General features: G+C 39.6%; 1 protein-coding gene across 2 annotated transcripts in view; it reads left to right on the top strand.

The window, feature by feature from the left end:
- Positions 1 to 21,905, top strand: part of OTOA (otoancorin) — a 37,050-nt gene extending 15,145 nt beyond the window's left edge. Inside the window, exons 18-29 of one of the 2 annotated variants that reach the window (XM_075058418.1) lie at positions 1,381 to 1,516; positions 2,874 to 3,064; positions 5,192 to 5,285; positions 6,409 to 6,538; positions 10,038 to 10,225; positions 14,062 to 14,217; positions 15,648 to 15,790; positions 16,194 to 16,330; positions 17,289 to 17,386; positions 19,295 to 19,487; positions 20,604 to 20,693; positions 21,255 to 21,905. In XM_075058418.1, coding sequence (XP_074914519.1) covers positions 1,381 to 1,516; positions 2,874 to 3,064; positions 5,192 to 5,285; positions 6,409 to 6,538; positions 10,038 to 10,225; positions 14,062 to 14,217; positions 15,648 to 15,790; positions 16,194 to 16,330; positions 17,289 to 17,386; positions 19,295 to 19,487; positions 20,604 to 20,671 — 1,534 coding nt within the window. In that variant the 3' untranslated portion in view covers positions 20,672 to 20,693; positions 21,255 to 21,905. Of the gene's footprint in view, positions 1 to 1,380; positions 1,517 to 2,873; positions 3,065 to 5,191; positions 5,286 to 6,408; positions 6,539 to 10,037; positions 10,226 to 14,061; positions 14,218 to 15,647; positions 15,791 to 16,193; positions 16,331 to 17,288; positions 17,387 to 19,294; positions 19,488 to 20,070; positions 20,124 to 20,603; positions 20,694 to 21,254 lie in introns of those variants that run through there. The other variant, XM_075058420.1, reaches the window with a different exon arrangement.
- Positions 21,906 to 26,981: the final 5,076 nt, after the last annotated feature.

Below are 26,981 nucleotides of genomic sequence, written 5' to 3'. Positions count from 1 at the left end.
AAATCTGTGTCAAGTGAAACCTGGTAATACTTGGTGTCTTTCAGTAGAGCCCATTTTTGTCACAACTGTGGATTCCTTTGCATTCTTGAAATCAGTCCCCCTCAAAGCGCTCTGGGCGCAGACTAAATCATGGTGCAGTCGTGTGGCAGCAGTGAAAAAGCTTGTAATATTGCTGCTTGTACTGTTGCTGATGTCTGCTAAAATAAAGGGATTAATTTGTTGAGCTTTCTTGAACATAATTGTTTAGAATCACAAAACTAACTTAACTGTAGTTTATGCTGGAATTTTTTTTCTTTGGGTTTGGGTTTTTTTTTTCCTTGGTGGGTTTTTTTTCCCCCCCTAGGTTGTGAGACTTGGTTTGCTTATTTGTTTAGGGTTTTTTTTTGAGAGTGGATATGTAAGACAAAGCCGTTGGGTACTGCCCAAGCATGTTAAAAACATTTCAGTGTGTTTAAAGACATTTTTGTAAGTTAGCAAAACTTCGCATTATGTAAATAGCAAAGTAGTATTCAGGGACAGCTTTTTTCCTTAGAAAAAAAAATAATTGTACCTTGATGAGAACTTCTGAGTCGTACAACTTGTTAATTCCCCTTTTTCTTTATTTCTTTCTTCCTACATGCTTAAAGGGATAAAAGGGAATGAGAACTATTCTTTTCCTGGAATATTTTTAATTGAAAAAAAGTAAGAAAAGGATCCTTTTTGAAAAGGCATTACTCTATTTAAAAGCAATAAAATAATAATAGAAAGACTTTAATACAAGGCTTTCTACAAACTGCAGCACCAAGTTATTTGGCCAACAGTTGCATGTTGCTTGTTCAGGGCCATCAGAAGTCACTGGTGCTTTTGCCTACAAAGCCTGGTAAGGCTGGCCTTGCACCGCTTTGTGATATGGCTTTATTTAAAAAGGCTGCCTGCCACTCTGGGTGGAGAAGAGCATAATTTTGTTTAATTTGCAGGCCTTCTTGGACTTTGGTACAAAGGAAGCCTACTCTAAAACTACTCCTTGTCCTTAACCCACCCACACATCTTCATTCATCAGAGAATTATTCCTAATAAAAAGAAGAAAGGGGAAAAGTTTCTGAACTGTAGACAGTCTTGTTTCATATGGTGTTAAGGCATCTCAGAGCACTTCATCCACTTGCAGCTATTTATAACCCTTAGCCATGTATTGAAATGAGGTTCATGTGCTGATGAACTGGAAGAAGATGTAAATTAAAGTAAGGTGTGGATTAATTGCAACTTTTCTGGCCTGGCCAGTTTATAATTTTTCAAGTCCAGACTTGTCTCTAAATTTTTCCATCATCACAGATTTTATGGGTGTGGTTATGGGTGTATGAAGGTCAGGTTTACATTCTGAGACCGCTTGAATTCTTTCTGCAGGACTGACTATCTGGAGTATGTTTCAGGCCCTTTATGTGTCCCTTTCATTGAAAGTCTGGGGAAGACTGAGCTGGACCTTTTGTATCCAAGCCTTCACAAAAAGAACGCTGTCCTGCAAAAAGTACAGGAGTGTTTGGTAGGTATGGCTAGGAGGGGTCAGCCGTGGAGGGGGAGCCGCAAAAAAAGTAATCTGTAACTAGCCACTGACAATTCCAAACTAAGTGAGAGTGGTTGGTTAGTTTTCTCTCCCTTTATCGTCATGTGGTGCCTCACAAAGTTATCCTGCCTACTTGTACTCTCTGGTCCGTGTGCCCACGCTTATGGTCTCCTGCATACAGACAGCAACCTGAGACACAGGCTCTGCTGCTCTGTGTTTGTGCAGTGAAACCATAGCTGGTGGACTCTGAGAGCCCAAAAGGCAATAACACAGCATGCTAGCTTCTTCATCATCACAAGCAAGAGCAGCTTAGACTATCACCTAGCTCAGAGAAGCTCTTAGTGCCGAGGCACCGAGCAACCTGCTGTAGCTGACCTGCTCTGAGCAGCGGGAGTGGACTGGGCAACCTCCAGGTGTGCCTTCCAAACTCAGCCATTCTTTGGTTCTGTTTGCACATATTACTGTACTGCATTTCATACAGTAATGTCAGTCACCATCTGCATAAGTTCTTGACTTACCCACCTGTTTTCTTTCAGTTTTTTTCATTTAATGTTTTGATTTTATTGTTCCCTGCCTAAGGAACCTTTTCATATCTTCCTTAACAATTTCCCTTGACGCCATGCATATTACAAAGTGTTCTCAGGAAATGTCATTGCTGACTGCAGTGAACTGGCCGGGACAGTCTGGAGCTGACCCATTTGTACCCGGAGCTGTTCCCCTTGCTCCAAGCAGTGCTAGTCCTGTCGAGCCGAGCGTGGCACAGGAATCTCCATGGGAGAGGCGGTGGTACTATGAGGATTTTGTGACTTCTGCTGTCAAGGAGCTGCAGCAGTCACTAGTTTTTAGGGGAAACTAGTTCTTTGATGTAGCTGTGAATATTCATGTCCTTGTACATACTAAGCAGCAGTATAATCCCTAGAGTTTTGGCAGCTGCTTGAGAAACCCCTCAGAGCTGAGCCTTCTGACAGCAAGAGCTTGTGAGGTCTCTGCTGCCAGGCAGAACTGCACCACCTCTGCAGGTGTTGGGTGGTCACCTGGGTATAGAGATTGTGGCACGAGATATAGTTTTAGCTATTTTTTATGCGTGCTTCAATATGGACTAAAGAATACACTGAAAGCTCTGATGAGTGCTTATGAAATATCACTAGTTGCATTCGTAAAAGCAGAAAGTAAAAAGCAGTCTCGGCAGAAATGGTAGATTAAGTTGCCAGTGCAAACTGTTGTGTCTTTGTTCCTTAAAGGGTCACAGAGCTTAAATGTGTTGTGATACAGTTGAGTGATACAGGGCAAGACCCAAGATTAGCTCTGCCAACGAGGTAAATGCTTCTTGTTTTAGAATGGCTCTGTTGCTGATGAATATGATGTTGACCTCCTTGGAAATCTAATCTGCCACTTACCTCCAGCCTTTCTACGTGGCAGAATGTCCCTGAAGGCAATGGCAACAGCCCTTCATCCATTCAAACTCTGCCAACAGCTCAGCCATAAGCAGAAGACTGAAATTACATACAAACTCCTCGAACTCTATGGGTAAGGTATTAGATATACCACCTTGCTTATGCTGATGGTTAAGCCATGCAAATGCCAACCATTTGCTTTGCCTGGATAGAACTGCAATGAAAACAACACAAAGCAACTTCTGTCACTGGCCAAGCCTGGGGTCTCTGTCCACTAGAATGATATTTCTGTTCTTGTATGTAACATGATAACGGTGGAACAAAATACAACCCCAGGGACACCCTGTATGACTTAAGTCCCAGAGGAAAAGGAAAGTGTAACATTTGAGGAGGGGAAGGCAAACAGACCCTCTGGCATGGCAAGAGAAAGGGTATTACAGGCAAAGAATGGCGCAGGAATGCGAGGAATGGGAAAATGGAAGTGGGATACTCAGTGTGCTGGTGTGAGAAGAGAAATAAAAAAGACTGCAAGCACCTGTGGCAATGGGAGAGAGCTAGAGAAGAAGCAGAGGGATATAAAGTTCAACCAACTGAAGCAACAAAGCGGACAGCGTGTTATATGTCATTAATGACTCAGATTAGGAGGCTGATTGGAACCACACTGCTGTATCAGTCACACAAAAAACAAAGTTGTCCTCTATCTGGCTTGAATATACTGTTTCTCTCTTGCATTGTCTCTTAGAAGTATCTTGCATTTCAACAGGGAGACTGAATGCATAGTTTCTAACCATCCTTTCAGCCCTGAAGTCTGTCACTTGATCCACCTAATCATTTTAGTTGCTCATTCAGCTTCCTCCTAGTCAGCATTTTTCTGGTAATGGAATAGCTATATTTTCCACGAGATCCCCTCCCTGCATTAATCTTGATACAGATCCATTTTATTGAATCATGACACACTGTCCTAAATAATATTTTATTTTATTTTGAAAATATTTGTCTAGTCAAACATCCTCATAGTGGAGCAACAAACCAAATAAAGTTTTCTGTAAGAACATGCACTAGTAACAGATTTATTACTACCATCTTCAGGCTCTTTCAGGATGAAAATTACTTACCAAGTGCTATCTTAAGTCAACCACCAACTGGGTTGGCTAACATTTGTCAGATTTGTATCAAACAAATAGGTCAAACCTGCACAGTGCTAAGCTACGTATACTTTGAAGCACCAAGCAGCACTCAGAACTGAACCTGAACTTAATTTTTAAGACCTGAAATTCCTACAAATAATTTAGCGTGTTTTTTCAAGACATATGGTACTTATCATACAGTTGATCTCTCATACAGAAATGGCATAGGTGTCATTAGATGTGGCTTTCCAAGGTGTTAGATCTGCCTTCCATAACTCTTGATATTGCAGAGGAATGAAATAGCAGACTGTAAAAATACCAGAGCTAATAAGGTATGGATTTAAATCTGTTCCGTCACCTATATTTTATGTTTCTGTCCCTTAGTTTTAAAAAGGCAGCATTAGTAGCAGACTGGTGCCACACTGAATTACTTTCCCGAGTTGTTCAGTGAACTTGATCTTTTCAGAATGAGGGGGGAAAACTGTCCACTTCTCGTAAGTGTGCATAGACCTGTTTTTCAGAAATGTTGAGGACCCACGGCTCCTGCTGACATCAGGGAAAGTTACAGTTGCCCAACACCAATAAAAAACAGCCCCTTTACACCTGCAAATAATTAAATATTGGAATAGAGGAGGGGTTTTTTGATTTATAAGCAAGTACTGGCAAGTATTGCTTGCTTGAAGTATTAGCCACACTGCTTCTTAGGATAAGATTCTTGGAAAAAGGATGGTTTCGATTTGAGTTATGAGGTTTCTACTTCTCTTTTGATACCATTTTGCAGACTATTATTGCAGTATGAACCTGATAGAAAATGGTAACTTTTCTTTAAAAAAAATTATTTCTCCTTGCTTGAACACTGTAATGCTAAGAATACTATGACTATTGAGGGAGAGAGCTCCATTACCACAATATTTGAAGGCTTTCTCTGAATATATTGAAAACTCCACTAATGCCCTGTATATCACAGAGAGATGAGAAAATGCAATCTGATGTCAATAAGCATGAATCATCACGTTGGCATAGAAGTGTCTGTGTTTCCTATATGATACAGTATAAGAAGAACTCTGAAGTTTTAGTATAAATTTGATTGCAAATATTCTTCATTAATATAATTTTCAAAAATATTTCTTCAGCTCCCCAAACAACTGGACAGCTGAAACAACATTAGATATTGGACCATTCATAGCTCTGCTGTCAAAAGGGGAATTAAACATCCTTGCTGAAAAGGTATGCTTTTATTATAATTTTTAAATTTGTAAAATATAATGTTAGGATTTGGAATTGTGAATGTCATAATGCAGTCTAAATTATGTAACCTGAATGCTAAACTAGGTAAATAATTCTCTTGTCAAGGAACAATGTGTTAATGTTTCACACATTCTTGACTCCATCAAAATTTCTGAGAGTTCTTCTTGAAATTAATGGTAGTATAAACAATTATTTGCACGTATACGATGATAATTGTACATTGTCATGTAGAAAAAAAAGGTGCATTTATAGTGATGCAGACTCAAACATTTTTAGTACTTTACACCTTGCAGTGTTGTTTCCTCCGTGCCTGTGCCTTCCAACCATAGAAATTTTGTTTCTTATTGTGTTAATGATGGATCATACTGATCAAACTAGCATTTACTCGTGGCCCTTCGCCCTAGGGCCAGTGTAGCACGCATAACAGTAATTGATAGCATCAGCATTGCACTTTGTAGGTTCTTTGCCCTCTTTAATTCTTACAATCTTATAATTTTTATGTGTAAGAGTAAACTATACTGGAATGAGGAATTCATTCTTCATCAGAAATATGTGAGCAGAGTCAGCAGCTTTTCCTCAGGAGGTAATGCTTACAATGGACCAAATAGAATAGGACTCTTCAGCTGAAAGGAAGGTGTCCATCAGGCTGGAGGAGGGAGGTGAACAGATTAAAGTTATTTCTCATAATATATTTGGGTCCCTATCCTCAATTCTTGCACTTATCTGGCAAATTTAAGATAAACAAAGTACTTTCCATACTGCGCACACTAAAATGGTGGAACTCATTGGTGCAGGAGGGTCTGGACACAGACCCCAATCAGGTAGTGCTCAGGTGTTGCCAGAAGCTGAGAGGGCATGCAAGAGGGAGAATCACTCAGAATGTGCTTTGTTTCTAATTTTTTTCCCCCCCTCAAACATATGCTGTTGACCTTTCAGTAGCCGCCAATTTACTCTCCTTTTCTGAAACATCTGCACAAATAGGAAGGAGGCTGAGCTGTTACTAATCTCTACTTTGCTGAGGTCTGCACAAGTCTTTCTCTGCAAATTGATTTGTTTTAAAAGGGAGAAAGAAGTCTTATTTATTCTTTCTTTCCTTTTGAAGTTCCCAGATACCATTTTACAAATAGCAAAGACAATTGCACCAATTTCTTCAGCTGAAGAGCTTCTATCAACTGTATTTGAATCTATCTCTAATGCCACTGCCACTGTCGAATCATCTCTCACCAGACCTGGTCAGTATCTCACTTCGTATCTGTGCAAAGTGCCAGATTTACAATGGTGCCATTTGGGGCTGTGATGGTGCAGTTCAAACAGGCTCTTTGTTTCACCTTGTTGTCAAATGCATTCTGAGAAGCTGGACATTAAAAAGTAAAGCATGGAGTAACTTAAAGACGTTCAGCCTTTTAGCAAAAAGAGTGAGAGCCTTAGTTCTGTTGCCCATAGTTGTCTGATGCATTGACCAATTGCTGAAACACTTAATTTCATTCCAGGATTGCATGGTTAAGAATCTCCTGGAATGTTCCTGAGTACACAAAGGAAAAAAAGATGAATTATTTGAATTAGGGGGTTTTGTTTATTTTTACTTTCCTTTGTAATCTAAGTGAAAATCCTTGAATTAAAAACCTGCGAAGGTGACAAGTTACTGCTGTGCCAAAAGATTGCACATAGTTAATCCTTTGCCAGACATGAGCATATGTTGCCTTGGCTGTTCTTAAATCTGACATCAGTAGCACTGTGTTTTGTCTGTTGAAATGGACAAAGTTTGTTATAATCTAAAAGGTATTTTAATTAGCAACCAAACTAATCTGTTAGAATCTCTGGTGACAAATGGATCATTTTCTTTGTATGAGGCACATACTTGACTATATTCTATTATTACAATAACTGTAGGCAGAATTTTTAAGCTATGCCATCCTGTGCCGTGGAGAACAACCCAGCTGTGGGGGAGGCTTTTGAAAAGCACTAATGGGAATTTAGACCCCAACAATTTCAAGGAGTTTGGTGCTGTCTGCCTTTATGTTTTTGAAAATCTCCCAATTGGTTCTCTGCCTAACAGGATACAGGTCCAAGCTTTCAGCAAGCCCTGAGCCACCGTGGAAATCCATCTGCTTGTATAACAGCAACTCTGAATGATGACTGTGTGTCTCTGGGAATGAATCTCATGATAATGCTGTATTCATATACAGAGAGAGACAGAGGGTGTTCTACAGAGTTGTATTTTTGCATAGCCTGAAAAAAAACATGACCTCTGTTGATCAGAGGAGTCATTACACAATTATCATGCTCTAAAAAAGCAGAATTGAGCTAGGTAAATAGCAGAGTATTAGTCCGTCTGTGTGCATGAAATTCACTCTTCCTCAAGCAAGTAAGCCATCAGATCATAAATTGTATTTCTTTAGACATGGGCCACAGGACTAAAGGTTCAGCATCAGGTATTTCAGCATGCTTGTGTCCTTACGTGTGCTTTTTTAGGCCTCTGGATCGCAGCGTGAATCCCAAAGACTTCTCTAATCAGACTAACTCATGTCCTGTGCAGTTGCAGAGCTGACTCATCTGCACTGCAAGACCAATATAAACCTGCCAGTGAAGCTAATGATCTTTGTCAAAGGATAACTTGGTTCCAAGCTATGGAGGCTCTTCATTCTTCATTTGGAGTGCATGCGCTCAGCTGCGGGGGAGTCTGGGAGATGAAAAATTGAAGGATTGTTTATGCTAGTCTAAGAAATACTTCTGCAGTCCAAGTGTGGTATTGAAGTTCTGTTACCAAAGATAGTCTTATCAGCTCCACGCAACACACAATGGTTTCAATAAGGAATGAAGTTTTATAACTGATTTGTAAATCACCAGAACATTGGGTATTATGAAAATGGCTCTAGAATAACACTGATGCTCTTCATGCTACCAACCTGCTATTTTACATTTCCCACAGCCCAGTTGTGAGCTAATATTAAAAACAGTAACATTTACCAGTAACAGAGTTCTTACATCTATGTCTACATCAAGATAAAAATAAAGGTGGTGCTTAAGGCAAGACAGAACATATGAGGCAAAACTCAGGAATCGTATGTCCAAGATGCTACCAGAAAGCAGTGGCAGTGCTGGAAAAATAATTCAACTTGCTTACCTCAAGCACTGAGATGTTGTAATATATTGTATGTATAATCTGTTCTTCATCAAACTAAATGTGATTATATAGCAAAAGGAAGAGTGAAGTAGCATCAGATATAGGAAGCAAAGCCAGGAGTCTAATTAGTATTTCCCTCTGTAATCACGCCAATGTATCTGGTGTGTTACAAATAATAAAATCAATGTTTTTTCCAAGAACACAAAATATTAGGTTTTCATGACTTGGGGAAGGGGACTGCATTGTGTCTGGATGGGTGGTATTTACATGATAAAAGCTGGCCTTTTGCAGCAGGGGAAAGTGAAACAATGCAGCTTCACAAGAGGGCGGTGAAAAGGGAGAGCAGAACATCAGCTGGTACAGTGGAAGCTGAACAACATTTTCGTTTGCTCAACAGATTCAATCTTTTCAGTGTTCTACCCACTACTGCAGCTTCCTTTGATGCAAATAAATCCCTCCTCTGCCTCCTTTCAAAGTACAAATCTACTTTGTACATCCTCGCTTTAATTTATTTATCTGGGGGAGCTTAGCTCAGGCACAGCATCTGTGAAATTCTTGCTTTTTACTGGTAATGACCGTATCTGAAGACATGTAGGGATTATTTGGTTTAGATAATTATTTAATAAGGTTTTCCTAAATTAGTGACAGGAGAGAGAGGAGTAAGCAACCACATTAGGATTCTAATTTCTGCTTTCCATCAATATTAGAGGTAGATTATGCCAACAAAGACCAGGATTTGTTAAAACACACAATGGAAACTGTCTTGTTTGATCATGCATAGGGTCAGAACCTGACCGTAAATAAGATTTTTAAATGGAGTTTGTCTGTCCAAACAGTTCTAAGTGAAACAGTCCTCTCTAGAGCCTGACATTTTAACAACATGCTTGACGTAAAGAACAAGCACCGCGCTTCTCTGACACATCCAGCGTCTGTCTGCACCTTGTTTAAATGTCAGACAAGTCTTACAAGACATACATCTTTGTCAGGGTATCAAAGGACCTCTCATGTCTGTTATTTTCCTGTTGAGCTGGATTCACATATGTGCTCCTTGAACTTGGAGAAGTTTATTCAGCTGCCACATTTTTTTGTGAACAATGACATAGCTATATGGAGACTTCAACGGAGGTCATCCTAAAGATTTGCATTTCATTCTTCCTCAAGCAAGGCTCCCAGCAAACGGTGGTTTTACCTCAGAATAAGCCCTTGCCTGGGTTTTTATGCCTTTAGGGAATTCGACTTGAAAAAAACTTGCAAGATATTGGTTACTCTTACTGCACACATCCAGATTTTAGTTTTGTCGTGGCATCCTATATTGTAACTGTTCCAAAATATATGTCTGCTCCTATTTTCTTTTCCAGCATGCACTGCCTTTGGAGGACAAGGAATATAACATTTCTTGCAAGTTAGGAAGATTCTAGTTTTATATCCAGGATGTTAACAATGTAAATATTTAAAGAAATTATTTCATTGCAAGATAATTCATTTATCAATATCACATCAGCTGAGGTTAATTCATAGGCTGCCACCCTCTTAAATCTTTATATTGCTGTGATTTCTTTTTTTCAGTCTCCTTGAAGAAAACTCTTGCTATTTGACTTTTTTTCCAGATTGTCTGGGAACCAGAGCTCCTTCTTCAGATGAAATTATTAAATTAGCAGAAGCAAATGTCTTTTGGTCAGTTCAGGAACTGAAATGCATGGACACAGGGACTTTTGACAAAAATGTGGAACTTCTTGGGAGTGTCTCAGGTTTTAACGGCTCCCAGCTTATTGCCTTGAAAGAAAAAGCCAAGCAGGTAACTCTCCTGTCTGTGCAGGAAAATTAAATCCATAATTTGATTTGCTGTTATTGAACTATGCAGTTCTAAAATAACTGTGCTATGGCAATGTCACTACTGCTGCAAGAATATCTATTATTTATTGGAAAAATAATGTGAGATGGTGATATAAGACTATTGCCCTTGCTTTAGAGTCAACAGCCATCTGAAAAACTTCAGTGCTTTTGCTTTTGAATTGCTTTTCAGCTGCTTGCTTCTCACTTTTCTTTCATAAGTGAAAAATCAGCAAGCAGTACTACAGGCTGTTGATTGGCCTGCTGAGAATTAAGCTCAGACTGTTAAACTGTCTACATCAATGTTAAATATAGTTTACAGTGGTGTAAAATCAGACTGACTGAAAGAGACTGTTATTAGCTGAATAAAGCTCATTCTCCCACCTTCTTGTCACAGACAGGGACAAACCCATCAGTGGGAAATTTTAGGGAGGAAAAAAGACCACATGCATTTAGTCTGTCTTCACTTAGGGTATTCCTGGTGAGTGTAAGAAGTTACAGAAACACAGCATGAGAAGACCGCTATCTTTGCCAGGCTGTAGATTCATGGAGAGGAACAGGGCTGTAGACTCAGCTCTTGTCATCACTCCTGCAGCACTGCTAGCACCTTTCTTTCAGAGTGCAGCAATGCAGCTCCTCTTGAGCTTCTCGGAGCGGTCTCTGCCCTGGGCTCAACCCATCTGTGACCTTGGTCCATCCCTGTTGTTGGCGTTGCACTCCTCCCTGGGGGTCACCTCCTCTGCTGCTTTGTGGTTGCCTGCACTGCCAGGGAACAGGTCGTGTCCCAGACATACTTTTGTTTCAGCAAGGAAAAGCCTTAGGGTGCAGTAGGACAAGTTGATTTGGCTGCAGAAAACCCAGAGGTGAAGAGGTTACCATCCCCAGCCTATCTTCAGCTTCCTGTCACCAGCATCTGCTGGAGGTTATCTGCTCTCTGCTTCCATCTCTGCATGGCTAGCTACTCTGTAATCCCGTTCTGTCAAAATGATCCAACATTTTAAAAGTCCTTTTTAGGCTCCATCAGATCATTCTGACAGAATGAGGTTAGGAAGCATCTATAAGTGCAGTTGGCTGCAAGTAGTACAAGTGCAGATGCTTGGGGACAGGAGCAGGGGACAAAGTGGACCTGGGCAGCATCTCCTTAAACCAGCAGCTGCAGCCAAAATAGTGGAGCTGACCGTGACTTTTGGGTAGGTAAGGCCAACAGTGCAATTTTTAGCAGTGAAGCTCAGCTTTTAAAACTCCTGAATGGCAGGTGCTCGAAGAGAAGTGGCACTAACGAGATTTCTGAAAGCAGATGGTGACTGCAATTCTGTCTCTGCTGCCTTATTGCAGTAGGACAACATCCCACCGCATGAAATGCATTCTTCCCAAGACAGCTTCCCTCTGTCAGCACGGAGACATGTGGGTAGGAAAAGGGAAAAAAAAAATCCTAGAAGGAAATAAAAACAGTGCTCATCTGAGATAGTGGGAACTAAAATATTTTACAGCAGTGCAACATAATGGCATACTTACAGAGTGGTATCTGTTATTCAGAAACTGCCAACAAGGTTAATACACTCATATCCCAGCTATATTCAATTCAAAGATGTACAGATCTGTAGTGCACTGAATGAAAGTATATTCTGTGTGAGTAGTTTGTAAGACAGATTGCTGCTAGACAGACTTCCTATAAATTAATTTGCAAAATGCAACATAGTGTTACACTGAACGTGAAGCATGAGAAATCAGACAGTATAGGCAAAGCTCTTGGAAATTATGTGCATAAGATGCTGTTATGTTATTAACTAAAGGGCATCTTTGATTAAGTGTTTGATTAAACCAGCTTTAATTTCTCCTAAATTGATTGATTTCCCCTAAAAGAAACTGCGTACTACTCATGGTCCCAAACTAATTCAAAAAGCCTAGTTATCAGATTGTGTCTTAATGAAAGTAAGAAGCTTAGCTCACTTACAAGTGGAAGGTCTCCAGGCTCTGCAATAGTAACAGATGCATGGATCTGTAGTCTCTAGGTGAATGAGGACAAGGGAGTGTTTCAGTTTCATATGTTGTTATTTATATCATCATGTCTGAGATTTCATCCAGCACTGTCAGATAATAATATTTATAAAGTACTTCAAATTCTGTAGTTTATGGCCTAGATCAGGAAATAGACACACAACATTTTTAACTGCATGTGTTTCATGTATCTCTTCAGCTAGAGAATTAAGAGCTTTAAAATTGGACTAATGCTTTTTACTATCTATTTTCTTTGGAAAAGATTGAAATTTCCCAGGCTTAGATCCTTTTTCTGTTTCTTTATGACATCGTAAAACCGGCATAAAAGATCTGGTGGAAACTCAGTCAGGAGGTACCAGTCCAGCAAAGCATCTCTTAAACAAATCCCTAACCCAAGGGTCATAGTTGAGAAAAGCACCACAGCAGTCCTGAGGCTGCTCTGTGTTGGATAGGCACATTGGTATGAACAGCAGATAGTCTGCAACTCTGTATAAGGAGTATCTTATCCCAGAGATCTTTCTCTTTTTCTTTATTTTATGCAGGTTGTACAGCTTCATATGTATTTGGAGTTGCAAACACTATTTAGTAGGCAACTGAGGAGGTATTCCTTCAGCAAGTTCTTACTAGCTTTGACGTTTCTAATTTTTTGAACAAAAGTTAAATTGTAGCTATCCTGAAAATGGAATAAATATTTCCATGAATCAGACAGCATGAATGATCAACTTGCCCAGGACTGGGCTTTTAGTTTTATTTTATTTTTCTGTGTGGAGTTAGCAGCACGATCATGTACTAGAAAACTGTCATGTATTGACTGACGTAAAACAAAGTTGCTGAAATACATGAGACCTTTAAAGGGAGCTTTTTTTTTTTTAATGTATACCTGTCTTGTTCAAGTCACTTCCTCCAGTCAAAACCCAGTGTCTTTTTTCTGTAAAGACAGTTGGCCACATCCTGAGAGATACTGACCACTGACTACTGTCTTCTATCATTTCCAACTAAATGTAGTTGACAGTTCTAGCCTCTGCAAACTCAGGTCTTGATGGACTTTCATTATTCCTCATTCAGGCAGACCTTTTCCTGAAATCAAAATTTTCTTAGGGCTGATCTGTGACAGCTTTTGAATCACTGTAACTATATTGCAGATAAAGTTAAAAGCAGTGGAACTTGTCAGTTCAAATACATTGGTACTGGCTTAGAAGAGCCCCTGCTTATTTCCTTGTTTTTACGGAGCTTTGCAGATTTAACTGTATCTGTACAAACACATTTAAATCATTTTTTTTTAATATTGTTTGCACACAAACTAGAAATCAGAACTTTAGGAATTGGCTATTTGTCTGTATTACCCAATTCTCTACTTTGATTTCTGCTTTCCTTGTCAATGAATGAGCACAATGGCTGGTCACAAAAGCAATTTAAAGTGACTCCACCAGAGCGATTGCAGCTAGTGTAGAAGCCTGGGTAGCCCAGGTGCTGCTTTCACAGTAGCGGTGTAACAGTGTGGATCTCAGCACAGACTTGCATTTTTATTGCTTTTAGTGGTACTTGCTCCTACAGCAACAATTCCAGCAGTCCCTGTACTGACTTATCAACAAGCTCAAGCTGTACAAATTGCAGCATTTTTAGGTAAACTAACCATTATTAGTGTAGAACCTGGAAAACCTTCACAATACCTAAGCTCTGCCTTTTGTGTGCAAAAAGGCACACTGCGGGTATTGGGACTTTTGAAACCAAGGGGTTTGAGAATGGTGTATATAGGGGAAGACTGATAGTGATCTAGCAGACATTAATGAATCTCTTCTAAAGGTTTGGGGATCACTGCCAGACTGGAAGAGCTATCATATTGTTTCCCTGGGCCGCATTGCTCTGGCACTCACCGAACATGAAATCGAAGAGCTGGATTTGCATTCGATCGACACCATTTCTGTACTTAGTCAGCAAACAGAATGGACTCTTACCCAGGTAAGTATGTTATTGAATGTACTCCTGGTGAAAGGCTCTGGATTCATGCCCTTTGGGACTGAAGACCTGGAATTGCCTAGGAAACAGATACAGCAATCCACACTACTCCCTGCTGCTTTCCTGTGGCTGTGACCCCAGTGAAAGTGGGCAGGTGGGTCAGCACCGATGTCTGCCTGGCTGCTGGCTTCCCTGATGAGATGGCCAAGAGGACATCAATCACTGTTAATTGTGGTGGTGACGAGCGTATTCTTTAGCACTTGCCCACTAAGTAGTAGAAAGAGGTCAGCACCTCCTCTTACACTGGCCCCAGAACAGACACTACTGCTGTGAGGTAGTAGCCCTTCCTAACTTAAGAGTAATCACTGAAGAGGTAGTGTGCCCCCCGACCCTAGCATCCATTTCCCTAGAAGCCTGAGTTATTAGCAAATATGCTCATCTTCCTTTCCTTGAATAACTTCTAATTATGTCAATGCAACTTATGTCATAAGAGTTAAAAGCTTTTATTTGTATATGCAATTGGCAGCATATTTCTGACTCTGTGACCCATACCATCAGGGCTCCTCGGTTGCACAGATGCTGGCAGGGTGGCAGCCAGCTTTGGCAGAATATCACAGATCTGTTTAATAGATTCTTGTTCTGAAGAGCACCATCAGAAGGAACCACTTTGGAGGATTTTGTACAATACTAGTTGGCTTTTGAGGTTTCCTGCTGTCAGTAAGAACAGCTAGTTAAAAGAGATTCATCCTGCCTAACTTCAGTTGTCTAAAAGTTAGGCAGTTAGTTTAAGCTAGTCATTTGAGGCTCAGCATTGTGGATAGATTAGGAAATCTTGGAAGTTGCTTGTTTCTTTCACTGGCTTTGGAGGATACATTGGTGACAGGCTTAAGCTAGACACAAAGTTTTTAAATGCTTAGTTTAGGATGAGCACCATCCTAAATGGTGTAGGCTTGCAAAGGCATTTTGGTACCAATATCGCATTCATATCTGAAAATTAATCCTAAACACAGGTTACCACCTATGTATGAAGCTTAAATAAGACAAGACAACCTGAGTATTAGAAAAACTAAAAATTTCATATTGATCTCCTTGAGTAATTTACGTTTTCTTCTAGCAATTTAATTGAATTGGGCAGTTCTGCTAGGCGATTAAATGCCTGTTTTGTCTGGTGAAGTGTTTCCTTGTGACCTGGCAGAAGAGGTACAGAGTGCTTTCAAATCACTTGCAGTTGGGAAGTGATTGTGCAACAGTGCCGTTTAAGTGTCACATATAGGTGGTGACAGTGCTCCTCCTGAAGGCCATGGCAAAACTCCAAGTAATTACACTGGGGAGGCTCAGGATTGTATATGGTCCATAGCTTCTGGTAGGATTTTGAGCTTCTGCCTTCAATTATATTTACTCTGTTCATGCATAATATCTTACTGCTTTTGTAGGCAAGATCTATTTTGCAAGGTTTTCTAGAAGACTCTGGCCAGACGATCAGTACACTAAAAAGCTTTGATTTAGTTGGATTAGGAGCTATTCTCTGTGCTTTGAACTCCACAGAAATCATGTTCATAAGGACTGCTGAATTCAGGTACTGCATTTTTAATACTTAATGAAATATTTATTAGTATCTCTATTGATAAAATTTATTGTGCAATTTGTTTTCCTTCAAGATTTCCAGAGCCTAAAGAACACTTCTTTACATTCTAAATGCTTTTAGAAAGGCAATAACTGTTACGGAAGGTGTACACTAATTGTTTAAAATATATTCTGTTTTAGTTTTCCTCTGCTGTTTATATCCCACCATTTAAGTATTATATTGAGAAACCCAGGTTTTTGCTCAAAGCATTAAACATTTGTATGCAATTTGTGTATGTATATTTTAAATTGAAAATGGGTTTACAGTCTTCTTACAGCAGACTAAGTATATTCCAGGCATATTTAGTATTGCATGTAATTGCAGCATGTAATGTTAACCTTGTTGCCTTTTGCAGTGCTGCTGTTGCAAGAATTGGCCTGTTGTTTTGTAGCACCCCTGTTCTGAGGCAGTTTAAGAAGGTGACAGAATCTGTGTTTGGTACTGCTGCCAGCTGGAACGGCTCTATTTTACAGGAAATTGGTACTATAGCAGGTAACAGAATTCAGACTCCAGAAGGTGATGATTCTGAAGCACTGATATTAAGCATTAAGAGACAGGTTCGCGTAGCAGTGCATTTTTCTAGACTGGCAAAGGACATTCCTGCCAGAGAGGAGTCACCCGCAGGGATGGACATCCAGCAATTTCCTTAGCCCTAAGGAAAAGTCAAGTTATTCTCCATAAGGTTCTCTGACCTTGGGGAGCACAGCCTGAAGTCATTTGGGTCCTGTAAGTTGGAAAGGGTAAATCAAGGAGGGCAAAGCTAACCAGGATTTCAGACCCACTCACTATTTGTGAACCATGCTGCTACAAGGGTGGTGGTATCAGGTCACAACAGTGCTGCAGCTGACTGAGCATCCTGCCTCCAAGAGTGGAAAGAATGGGCTGCCCAGGGGAGAGCGAAAGAGCAGGGTTAGCCTGGAGCGATACTTCTCCAGAGTGTTCTTGCAGCCTTGGAGACTTCCTGAGCCAGAGGTTGCACACAGTTTTGTTTGCGGATTTTTTTTCCCTGTAATCATTTAACTGCACATTGAACTCTCCTAAATTTTAGCACCCCCAATGCCCTCAGCAATAATTCCACACTGTAAGTACCTAATGGGTGAAGAAGTAACTCCCATTGCACGCTTATGCTCCCTAATCTTGCATCAGAATAGGCTGCGAACAAGCATTCCCTAATAACACTGCTTATGATTTTATTGATTTTTATCATTTTCTCTTTTCCAAGATAAAGTAACTCAGAGTACATTCCATACCAGTGGTTAAGGTCAGATGATTGCAATGTTGGAATATATTGAAAGAAACAAAACAAAAAAAGAACCAGTATTTCTCTCCATAATGCACTGGAGTAAACAATTTATTAGATATTTTGTATAAATGCTTAAAATTTGTATTAGCCTAAAAATAAATCTAATAAAAAGAATATTAACTGAGTTTTGTTCCTTTTTTTTTTTAGGTGGTTTGAATGAGAGTGAATTAAAAGCTTTTGATAAAAACTTGATGCCGTATTTTCAGCCAATAGCAGTAAGACATATACCTCCTGAAATTTTCCAAGTAAGAGCTCAATTACTGAAGAAGTAACCAAATTTCTATCATTTTTACTCTAGTATAAATAAACTGCAGCACTGATTTCTGGTTTGGTTTTGAGTTTCAGCAAGAATTTTTCTATGGTTTGTTAAGTGAGAGGCAGTCAAGGATCTGAAACATTAACTTTCAGCTATATCATCTGTATTTGTGATGCCCATAAAGTGTGCTAGACAAGCTTTATTTATTCTTCAGAATGCATCCCAAGGAAAAACCAAAGATCTAGGGTCAGAAAGCAGGGAATGGACTCTTCTTTCCTCCAACACTGTATTCGGATCTGAGTTTTCTTCTCTGTTTATTAACATTTGGAAAGATGCTATCATAGCTACAAATTTCTCTGCTGACTATGTAAGAGCTTTTTTATTATCCTAAAATCTGGCAACATTCTCCTGAGTTAGCTCTGAAAAACAGATTGTACAGGCAGATACAGATCGGAAAGGAATTAAATCTAATTATAGTAGTTCTGAATGTGGACCAGAAATTAGAACATGGATCTTGAGATCGTTGCCCCAGACTTTATTTGACTTAGTGACAAGATTAATATTCTGCCTAGGCTGGTCTCTTTCAGATGCTCGAGCAAGCAATGTACTTATGGACAGATGAGCTAAACAGATAGTTAACTGTGTCAGCTTCCATAAAAGAGAAAAACTCCTTGAACGCTAACTATTCTGCACAGTACCACTGACAGTTTAGATAAGCCTGAAATGTCCTTAGTGAAACTATTTCTTTGAAACACAGTCAAAACTGAAGATGTATAGCATCTTGTAGAATTTCTTTCAAATAGCATACATTTTTGTGACTAAGAACAGTAACAATACTACAAAAAGTTCTTAGCAAATAACAGGGCACCTTCTTGGAAGTGTTTTCTGTATTTGAAAAGATTCAAAGCAGATTTAGTTTTTAGATGGGTTTTGTATAACTTCATTTTAGAGCTGTATATGTTATTCAGATTTTGATTTATGAAAAATTACATTGTATTATGGACTTCAGTTGAATTAAGAAGAGGCTGAATTCAAAATTTCTGGACCTGTAGGCATTTACATGAGTTTACTCAGTTTAAAAGAGCACACTATTTAGTAGGCAATGAAAAATCAGGAAGGGTTTGCTCCATTGTCTGACCTACTTGGAAGGAGTATATAGTCTTTCTAAAGTAGAACCTGGATGCAGAATTGTTGTAGCAAAGAAGGCCTGTTGTGTAGGAGGGCTAAAATTCTTGTGACTGCAGAATGTTAACTAGAATCAAAGCAATCCAGCATGCCCAATACATGCAGGCTTTACAAACTGGTTAATTGCTATGCGATAGAAGATAATTACTGTAAGATTATGATTGTCATATTTAATTTTTAAACACAAGTTTTAATATGACCAAACTTGGAAGACTTTCAGTCTAAAAAAGAAAATTGAATAATGAGATTAAAGCATGAGTTTTTTCATCTCATTGCTCTACTGCTAACTATAATCAAAGGTCAAACATAGGTTCAAGTGAGGTTGCTTGGGAGCAGATGTAAGAGGGAATAAATGAAAATACAAGAGGATGCACAATGTCATCAGTCTTTGAACAAATCAGAAAAGAAATGGCTGGAAAATTAAACTCCAGCAATGTATTGAGGAAGCTTCCAATACAGTGTTGGCATAGAAAGCTTCTCAAGCTGTCAGATCCCAGCAGCAAAGTGAAGGGTGAAAGATAGATGAGTGGTCAGTGAAGTAAATGAATGCAGAGGATTTTTTTTAAGCTCTGTTGAGCTCTTTTATAGCAATGCAATGTTGAAGGCTGCTTCCCGTGATTCCAAATGTCAAGACAGTGCTGACTTCTGATTCCTTACCTGCCTTATGTAATTGACAGTCTAAACCAATTTTTCTGGCTTTTATTCTTCCTAGGCATTGTCTGCAGAACAAATAGCAAACCTGGGCCCTGAAAATGCCGCCATGGTTACCAGATCGCAGCGTGAGCATCTGAATGCATCACAGCTCCAGAGCCTTCAGTTGGCGCTGGACGGAGCCAGGACAAGTGCCCCGGAGATGCAAAACGGTGCAAGCACTACTCAGGCCATGCAAACCCCAGCTCCAAGTGGTGAGTAGTCACTCCCTCCTCCTGCTTAGAGGGGAATGACACACACACCAGTGGGGTGTGCAGTCTTGCAGCATCTACCAGGATCAGACCTGTATTTCGAAGGTGGGTTACAGTGAATTTTGTAATCAACTTTTTAACTCATGCCTCAAATCACATGCCTGACCAAGATAAACAGGAAGCATGTTGTTAGATTTACCCACAGCAAGAGATAATGGAGGAAGATTGTCAGATGGCATTAGCACCTATATGCTGCTAGTAGCATTATACTATGCTAAGCGCTAGCTTATGTAAAATGTAGTCTGAAGCAGTGAGCTTTTCCCTCTCCTCCTTTCCCATATTCTTTGCCTAATTTAAGGCAGGGATCTCCATCTCTGGACCTTCAGATCACAACCTTTATCTGCAGCAGAACCTTGTTTGCAGAGCTGCAAGTGGGAAAGGAGGTGGCACTGGGGTGGACTAGCATCTTTATCCAGACTGTAGGACATCCTGAACAGTTCTTCCTGCTGTTCCCATTATATTTGGAATTAAAGCCTGTTAGTACATATGCTTCAGTGGTTTAACGTTTTACTTCCCCATATTGCAGTTTATACTGGGCAGGTTATGCTGGCAAGTATGTTAATGAATGTTTTACAATGAGTGAGAGTTTGCACATAGTCAAGCCAACGTTGAGAACTTACCCCTATCAGACAGCAAATATTGTTGCTTCCAGTGACACCAGTGAGACATAAGCTATTGAAGAAGAGAGGGATGTTGAGGTGTTAAAATAGGAGTAAGGGGGACTAAACTGCTATGATGCCCTTGCTGGAATTAAGAGCAGACCTTCCCAGAAACACCTGAGTAGTGCGTTTGGCTCAGCTCCCTCACATGTGTGACCTGTTCCCTCTGTAGATATGCCAAAGGGACGAGTTCTTGAGCTTCTGGTTCATTATTCCTGTCTTTAGTGAGTACCACCCCTATGAAATGCTTCTTTTCAGAGCTGTGTGTGTTAAACTGGAAGTGACCATTCTGACCAGTGTCATCTTTTGAGCGGATGAATGCAATTAGGATTCAAATGTTGGAATTTTCTGCACCACTTTGGGGTGGTGTAGGTAAGACATAATGCTTTCTGCTTTTCAGGTGCTCCTTGTTTGAGTGGCTTCGGCATCTGGTTGTGTGCTGTATTTACACTGCACCTGCCTTTCTGAATCCATGATTGCTAAGCTTGAGGTAAGTTATACTTTTAATAAGAGGCAGCTTTATAACAGAAACATAGTTCACTTGTTAACAGTGAACAGCACAGGGTGAAGGACTGTGGGATCCCCTTCCTGCTTTGTATACAGAGATAACAATTTCTGAATAATTTTTCTGTATTACAAAGGTGTCTGTCTCTGTTAGACTATCTTAGAATCTAATCAAGGGGAAAGCACTTCATCTTATCTTTACTGTAAAGCCAACCTTAACAAAAGTATATTTAAAATTCCATGTAACACCAATCCATTACTGCATTGTTATTTGGAACACGTTGTTGGTATTAATCTGTATTTTGCCTGTTCCTGATAAGATTTTATTCCATAACCGCTTTGACAATCTCCAGTTAAAAGAATTGCCATTAACTTTCATTGGATTTTACCATTTTGCTAGGCTAAAATTTAATGAGAGCACTGGTGGGCTTAAGGTATAAATTCCAATTAAGCAAACTAAATGCTTAAGTGTTCTACTTAGTCTTTAAGACTGCAAATCAAAGTATGTCTAAAGACTTAGTATTTTTCTTTGCTTTCTGGTTTTCAGTGTCCCGGAGCTTACAAAGGAGATGCTAGAGATAAAGACTTGCAGCTTAGCATGAATAGTACAATCAAGAGGTTCCGAGATGCCCCAGTGCAATGTGGTTAATTTCTTAAAAGCAACACCTTCATCTGCCATCATGATGTGAAGTATCCGCTTTCCCTACCTTTACCATTAACAAGTAACACAGGATCCCTCCAAATACTTCAGACAAATTTGAAAACTGGAAATGGCTTATCTGTCTCACGAGAAAATCACTGAAATATATGGTTATGTGTTAGGAGGAGCCTGAATGACCTAGGGGACCGATGGCAGGTGACTTATTTGGAGGCTGATGTGTTGTACCTAGTGCTTTTTATGTTGGCTAATTTGGTCACACTGTTGTATCCTTCTGTTGGGTTTTCTTCTTCCACTTTGAGTGTACGTTCCTCTGGACAGAGGCTGTCCTTCTGTGTGACGTAGTAGAAACCGTACGAAAAGTTACTCCTGTTGCAATAAAATAACTTCATCTCTGGGCTGCTGGTTTAAATCCTGCTCAGATAAGAAGTGATGACGTGTTCCTATAATTTAAGCACCTGTATCAAATGTAGTTCCCCATGGCTGTATGTATTCAACAGAATTGTTGACACAGAGGGCATGGGCAATACTATTGGCAAGTATTTCATGCGACAGAATGCCCCATGGAAACCTGCTTGTGTTCATGAGATAGTCCCTTCGCTTCAGGTGGGCTTGAAGCATACACATGGGAATAGTAAGGGAAAACTGTTCATTGGGCCTACGTGCTACTAGGACTGTCAATCCAGTACTTTCCACAAGCTCTGTAATAACCAATTTCTCATAATTATAAACCAGAAATATTTTCATGTGTTTTATCAACATATGGCTTACATGTCTAATGTTTATCATGCCACACCTCAGTATTTTAAACAATGGAAAAAACACATATATTAAAAATCCTCTGCATGTGAATGTACATTCTGATGTTGTTCAACATAATTTTATGCCAAGAATGCATGGTACAGTTTTCTGTTTTAGCATTGCAAAAGTCTTTATCTTTTCTAGACTAAAAAAGGCAATGCATAGACTTAAAAGTTTAGCTTTTTCATTTAGGGCTGTACTGTAGTAAATGCCTTTCAAACTTTTATTTGTATTTCTTTATGACAAACATTACATCTAGCTTCTTAGCACTGAAAGCAGGATTGAAATTTTGCTGCAGGTAGGGAAGCAATAGGAGTGGGGCTGGGAGGGAGGGCTGGAGGGAAGAGGCTTGCTGGTTTTGCTGCTGCTGGGGGAAGGGTGAATGTTAGCTGCCGCTGCTGTTGGGAATAACAGCTCCCACCACAGTCCCATATATTCAGTAATTCCTGCAGCAGCAGGAGCTAACCTGATTTTCAGGGCTTTGTTATTGGCAAAGTAGGCAGTGAGAGCATGGCCGTTTTTCACCCCCTCCTGTTCCCTCTCCCCCTTTAGCAATCTGCTGCTCTAGGAACTGCCTTTGCCTATAACTAACCCTGGCAAGTGTGACATGATGTTACAGATAATATTGCATGCTCTAGTTTTGCATTTTATGAGCAAAGAACTACTCTTGCTGCAAACTGTCTTGCACCTTTTTCTCTAATGCTAAGATTCCAGCTTTTCCCACTGCATTTCCTTTTCTGCATGTAAACAGTAGATTGCAACATTTATTTAAATAGAAAAAAATTTGTTTTATCAATCCCAGCAAATACATGCAAATGCCCACTAAAACCGAAAAATGTTTCAATGGATCAAATACATTATAAAGATTTATCTGTTTTTTCACGTTAAAAAGTTCTGTCCCATTTAGATGTGAAAGTACTAAAAGGTTGTTTGATTTCTAGAAATTGCCTGACTTGAATTCTGTGTGCACTTCCGTGAAGATGCGGGAGAATATTTTCATAGTCAAGAGGACAGTCAGCATTTCCAGTTCAGCTGTTTAAGTCAGATACGTGGCTTAGCTATACCAAGCACTTCAAAAATCTATATGAGCTGAAAATGATCTTCTTCTGTCAGTGTACCTGGGAGTGATTCCGTCTGCAATTATGTGAGTCAGAGTTTAGATTTTAATTGGAGCAGGAGTGAGCTCTTTGTTTTGTGCCATCTGTGCTGTAATTTCTTTCAAGCACAAGTGCTTTTAAATAGCCGAACTCCTTGATTATTTATTTTATTAATTTAATAATTATGTTAATAACTTTGGCACTGCATTTACATTTGGTCAAAGACATATCTTTTTTTTACCAGAATGGCGTAGGAAGGGTAAATGTGGAGCACCCACTTAATGTTGTACTTATTTCACAGTGAGATTACAAATCCTATTTGGTTCATAAGATGGTGTGAGCATCTTGGATGGCAAGTGTTGTAGAAAAGCAATTTTACTTTTGCCAATGTACCTCTTGTAAAGTTTACTGATGGAAAAACCCATTCTACAAAAACTGTGATTCATGAGATACCTCCCTCAAAACTGTTGAAACTGAATTTCTGTGGGAAGAGTAGATGGAAAGGAGAGAAAGGGATGGAGACCACTAGTATGCACGGTATGTAATCCATGTATGTAATCTGCTATCCATTCACAATCTAGCACACTTCCATTGCTAAGAGGAAACTGAAACGTGTACACTTCCCTTTTTACTCCTGTGAAACAAACCACAGAACCCCTTAACGCAGGCATCCATGCCATAGGATACTGCTAGTCCTACGGATCTGTCCCCTGTGCATATGTGTATTACATACAAAATGCACATGATCACCTTCACTGGAATGCATTAATGGGAAAAATGTCTCACAGTCCCTCTCTTTTCATTCACACCATCGGGATTTGGGGGAAGAATGTACTACAGAGAAATGTTGTATAAAGATTTCTTTGATCCTTAAAGAAGTGTTGCTGTTTGTTGTAGATGTGAGTAACGTTTGTTTAAACCAAGCTTAATTTTTCCTAGACACTTTTAGTTCTAACATTTATATTTGAGAATGAGGAAAAAAAATCAGATTAATACATAAATCTGCTGTTGAATATATATCATGACAATGATTTTCTTATCTGCATATTGTGAGAATTGCAGCTCTCCCCTCCACTTGTGACTACTCTGATGGTTGCTAGGCACTGCTGTACGTACTGCAGGATATACATCCGACTGTTGACAGTCTGACATAACTCTGGTGTAGGCCTCGCTCTTCTGAGTGTTGTGAACCACTTGGCAGGTGGCCCTGTCCAGCAGTTTGTACAAGGAGGGATTTCATTTAATTCATTTGATTGGATGTAGGATTTTTAAGGAGTTAACAGATGGGAAGAAATACTTTGTTGGCTTATTATTTCAGTGCCTGACACCTTTATATTCAGAATCATGTTTAGAAAAGAGAAAGGGGCTACTAGTTCTGCATCACCAATAGAGAAAATATACCTACCACCTGGTACTGAGAAAGTGCCACATTTGTGGTATCTTTAAATCCCTGAAGATAAGAAAACAACTACCCATCAACAGTGTCTGAAAACTGTCCCTGTTAAAGCTGGCATTATGGCTGTTGTCAGATTTGTGTAGTACATGGAATGTTTGACTCCCAGTGATCTCAATCTGTCACATCAGAGCTAACCAACTCCTATCAGTATGAGGCTCTAAAGATATTGCTTTAAAAAAAAAATGGCATCCTTCTTTAATTTTAAGAAGGCCTTTATGCCTCTGTCTAATCTGCTCAAATATTCCAGAGGCAATTATGTACTGCATTATGGCAGATTTAGCTTATCACTTGACTGCTGCGCCTATCTTAGGATCGTCACCATCTGATTTATTGTCCCATAACACAGATTGCAGCCCCATCATACTAGAATGGGACCTTGTTAGAGTCCCATTGTCTGCCCCTGTTGAAGCAGATGTGAGGCATTCCTCCCAGGTGTGCCAGTCAAATGCACCCGGGTTTGTAAGAGAGGTCCATCTAACTCAAATGACACTCACAAATAAACATGAAATTGAATAGTTGCCTGGAATGTGTCATTTGAGCAGGTAATCCCGTAGCATTGGCCATAGTGCACTTCCTGGTATTCTGGCTCTTACTGTGTTGTGGTTATAGATGCCGCATGCTGCTTCTGAGTGTACACACAGCCGATTACAACATATCAGTCGAGGAATGGTAACTCGTTAAACTGCAGTAACTCGTTAAACTGCAGTACCTCGTTCCCTTGTGATAGGCTATCTTCCTTAAGGAGGAGTAGAAATCAAATCTCAAATAAGCTCTCCCCCTTTTTTCTTTTTTTTTTCCCCCCTCTCCTCCAGGCTGGTACACAACTTTAAGTAATGCGGTCTCTTTATCTCAGTGAAAATGTTTTTGATAAGTGTGTGCTTTGGTTTTTTTAAAGCAAGATCTGTAGATACATGGGCCTAAGGAGGACTAAGAACCTTATTTTACTCTCTTATAGTCCTGATTAATAAAAAATGATCTCCTGTTCTCCTGTGTCATATGATGTGGGACAGTCTTGTGGACTGCTTACTCCACTGCTGTTGAGGTGAGAGATCTGACTTCCCTTTCCAGTAAGGCAGGCGGGAAACTGGATAGAAAAGACAGGCCTGCAAAGAACAAACACAAACTCCAATGTATGTTAAATTTCTTTTATCGGTACCTCAGAACATCTGAAATTGCTCCTTAGAAACAGTATTTTGTGCATTGTTATACAGCATGCTTTTAAAAGTGCAGATAAATGATGAACTTTTCAGAGAACAAAATAAATCTATGTACCATCCAGGTATCCAGAACTTCATATTTTAGTGAAGTGTCTGATCCATTATCAAACTATATTTCCATATCTATCTACTCAGTCCTTAAACAGAGGAATTATGAGACTAGCTCATACACCCCACCTGACCTTGCCTGGTATCAGGACGTGTAGCAGTTTTGTACCACAGGATACTTTTATCAAAATTCACATCTGGTTCTTTAATTCTACCCAGAAATAGATAGTCTAGAAACGTATTACATTTTTTCTGCAATGAGTAGCAAGCAGCCAATGTCCATCTGTCCCTTCCCGTTCAGCATCAGTCTGCTTTTCTGATCCAGATTAATGAGAGGATTTTCTTGCCCTCATGATGCAGGAACACAAGGCATGTTCAGAGCTTACAATCCAAGTGACTATACATTCCAGTATTAAATGGAGGGATCGTGATTGCTGGATTTCTTGCTTTGCTGGCAACAGTGTAACGTTTCTCTTACAATGTTTTAGCTGGTATTAATTAGCCGTACAAATATTTCACAGCATCTCACTTAATATCTGCGATCTTCTCTTTGGGGGACAAGGAGAAAAGAGTAAATTCCTAGAGAAGAAATATGAAAATAGTGGAAAATGCTCATCTGTCACAAACACAGCAAGATAGTATTTTCTACTCATTTCCCCAATAATTTTAAACTGTTGTATAGAAAAGAACTGTATTGATTTTTCAAGAATAGCTATTGCTGTAGTTAAAATCATGTGTTGGTTTGATGCACAAGCTAAAGCTGCCCTAGGTCATCTTTAACTAGGGCCTGACATGTTTCAGTATTTAATCAGATGTCAGAAAACAACTTAGATCACAAACAAGTTCTGACTATATCCTGCATGAACTGTGAAAGGGGTTGAGAGAGAAGGGATGTCAGCTTTCTGCCTTTAATGTATCTATTAAAATAGATTCCAGATATGCATCTGTCAGTGGTTTTATTAGCTACTTTTATTTCAGTATTCATCCTTTTAGAATT

Source organism: Buteo buteo, chromosome 27, assembly GCF_964188355.1.
Source record: "Buteo buteo chromosome 27, bButBut1.hap1.1, whole genome shotgun sequence".
Classification (NCBI taxonomy): domain Eukaryota; kingdom Metazoa; phylum Chordata; class Aves; order Accipitriformes; family Accipitridae; genus Buteo; species Buteo buteo.
Note: the sequence above shows the minus strand (reverse complement) of the source record. Positions and strands in the feature narration are given on the sequence as shown.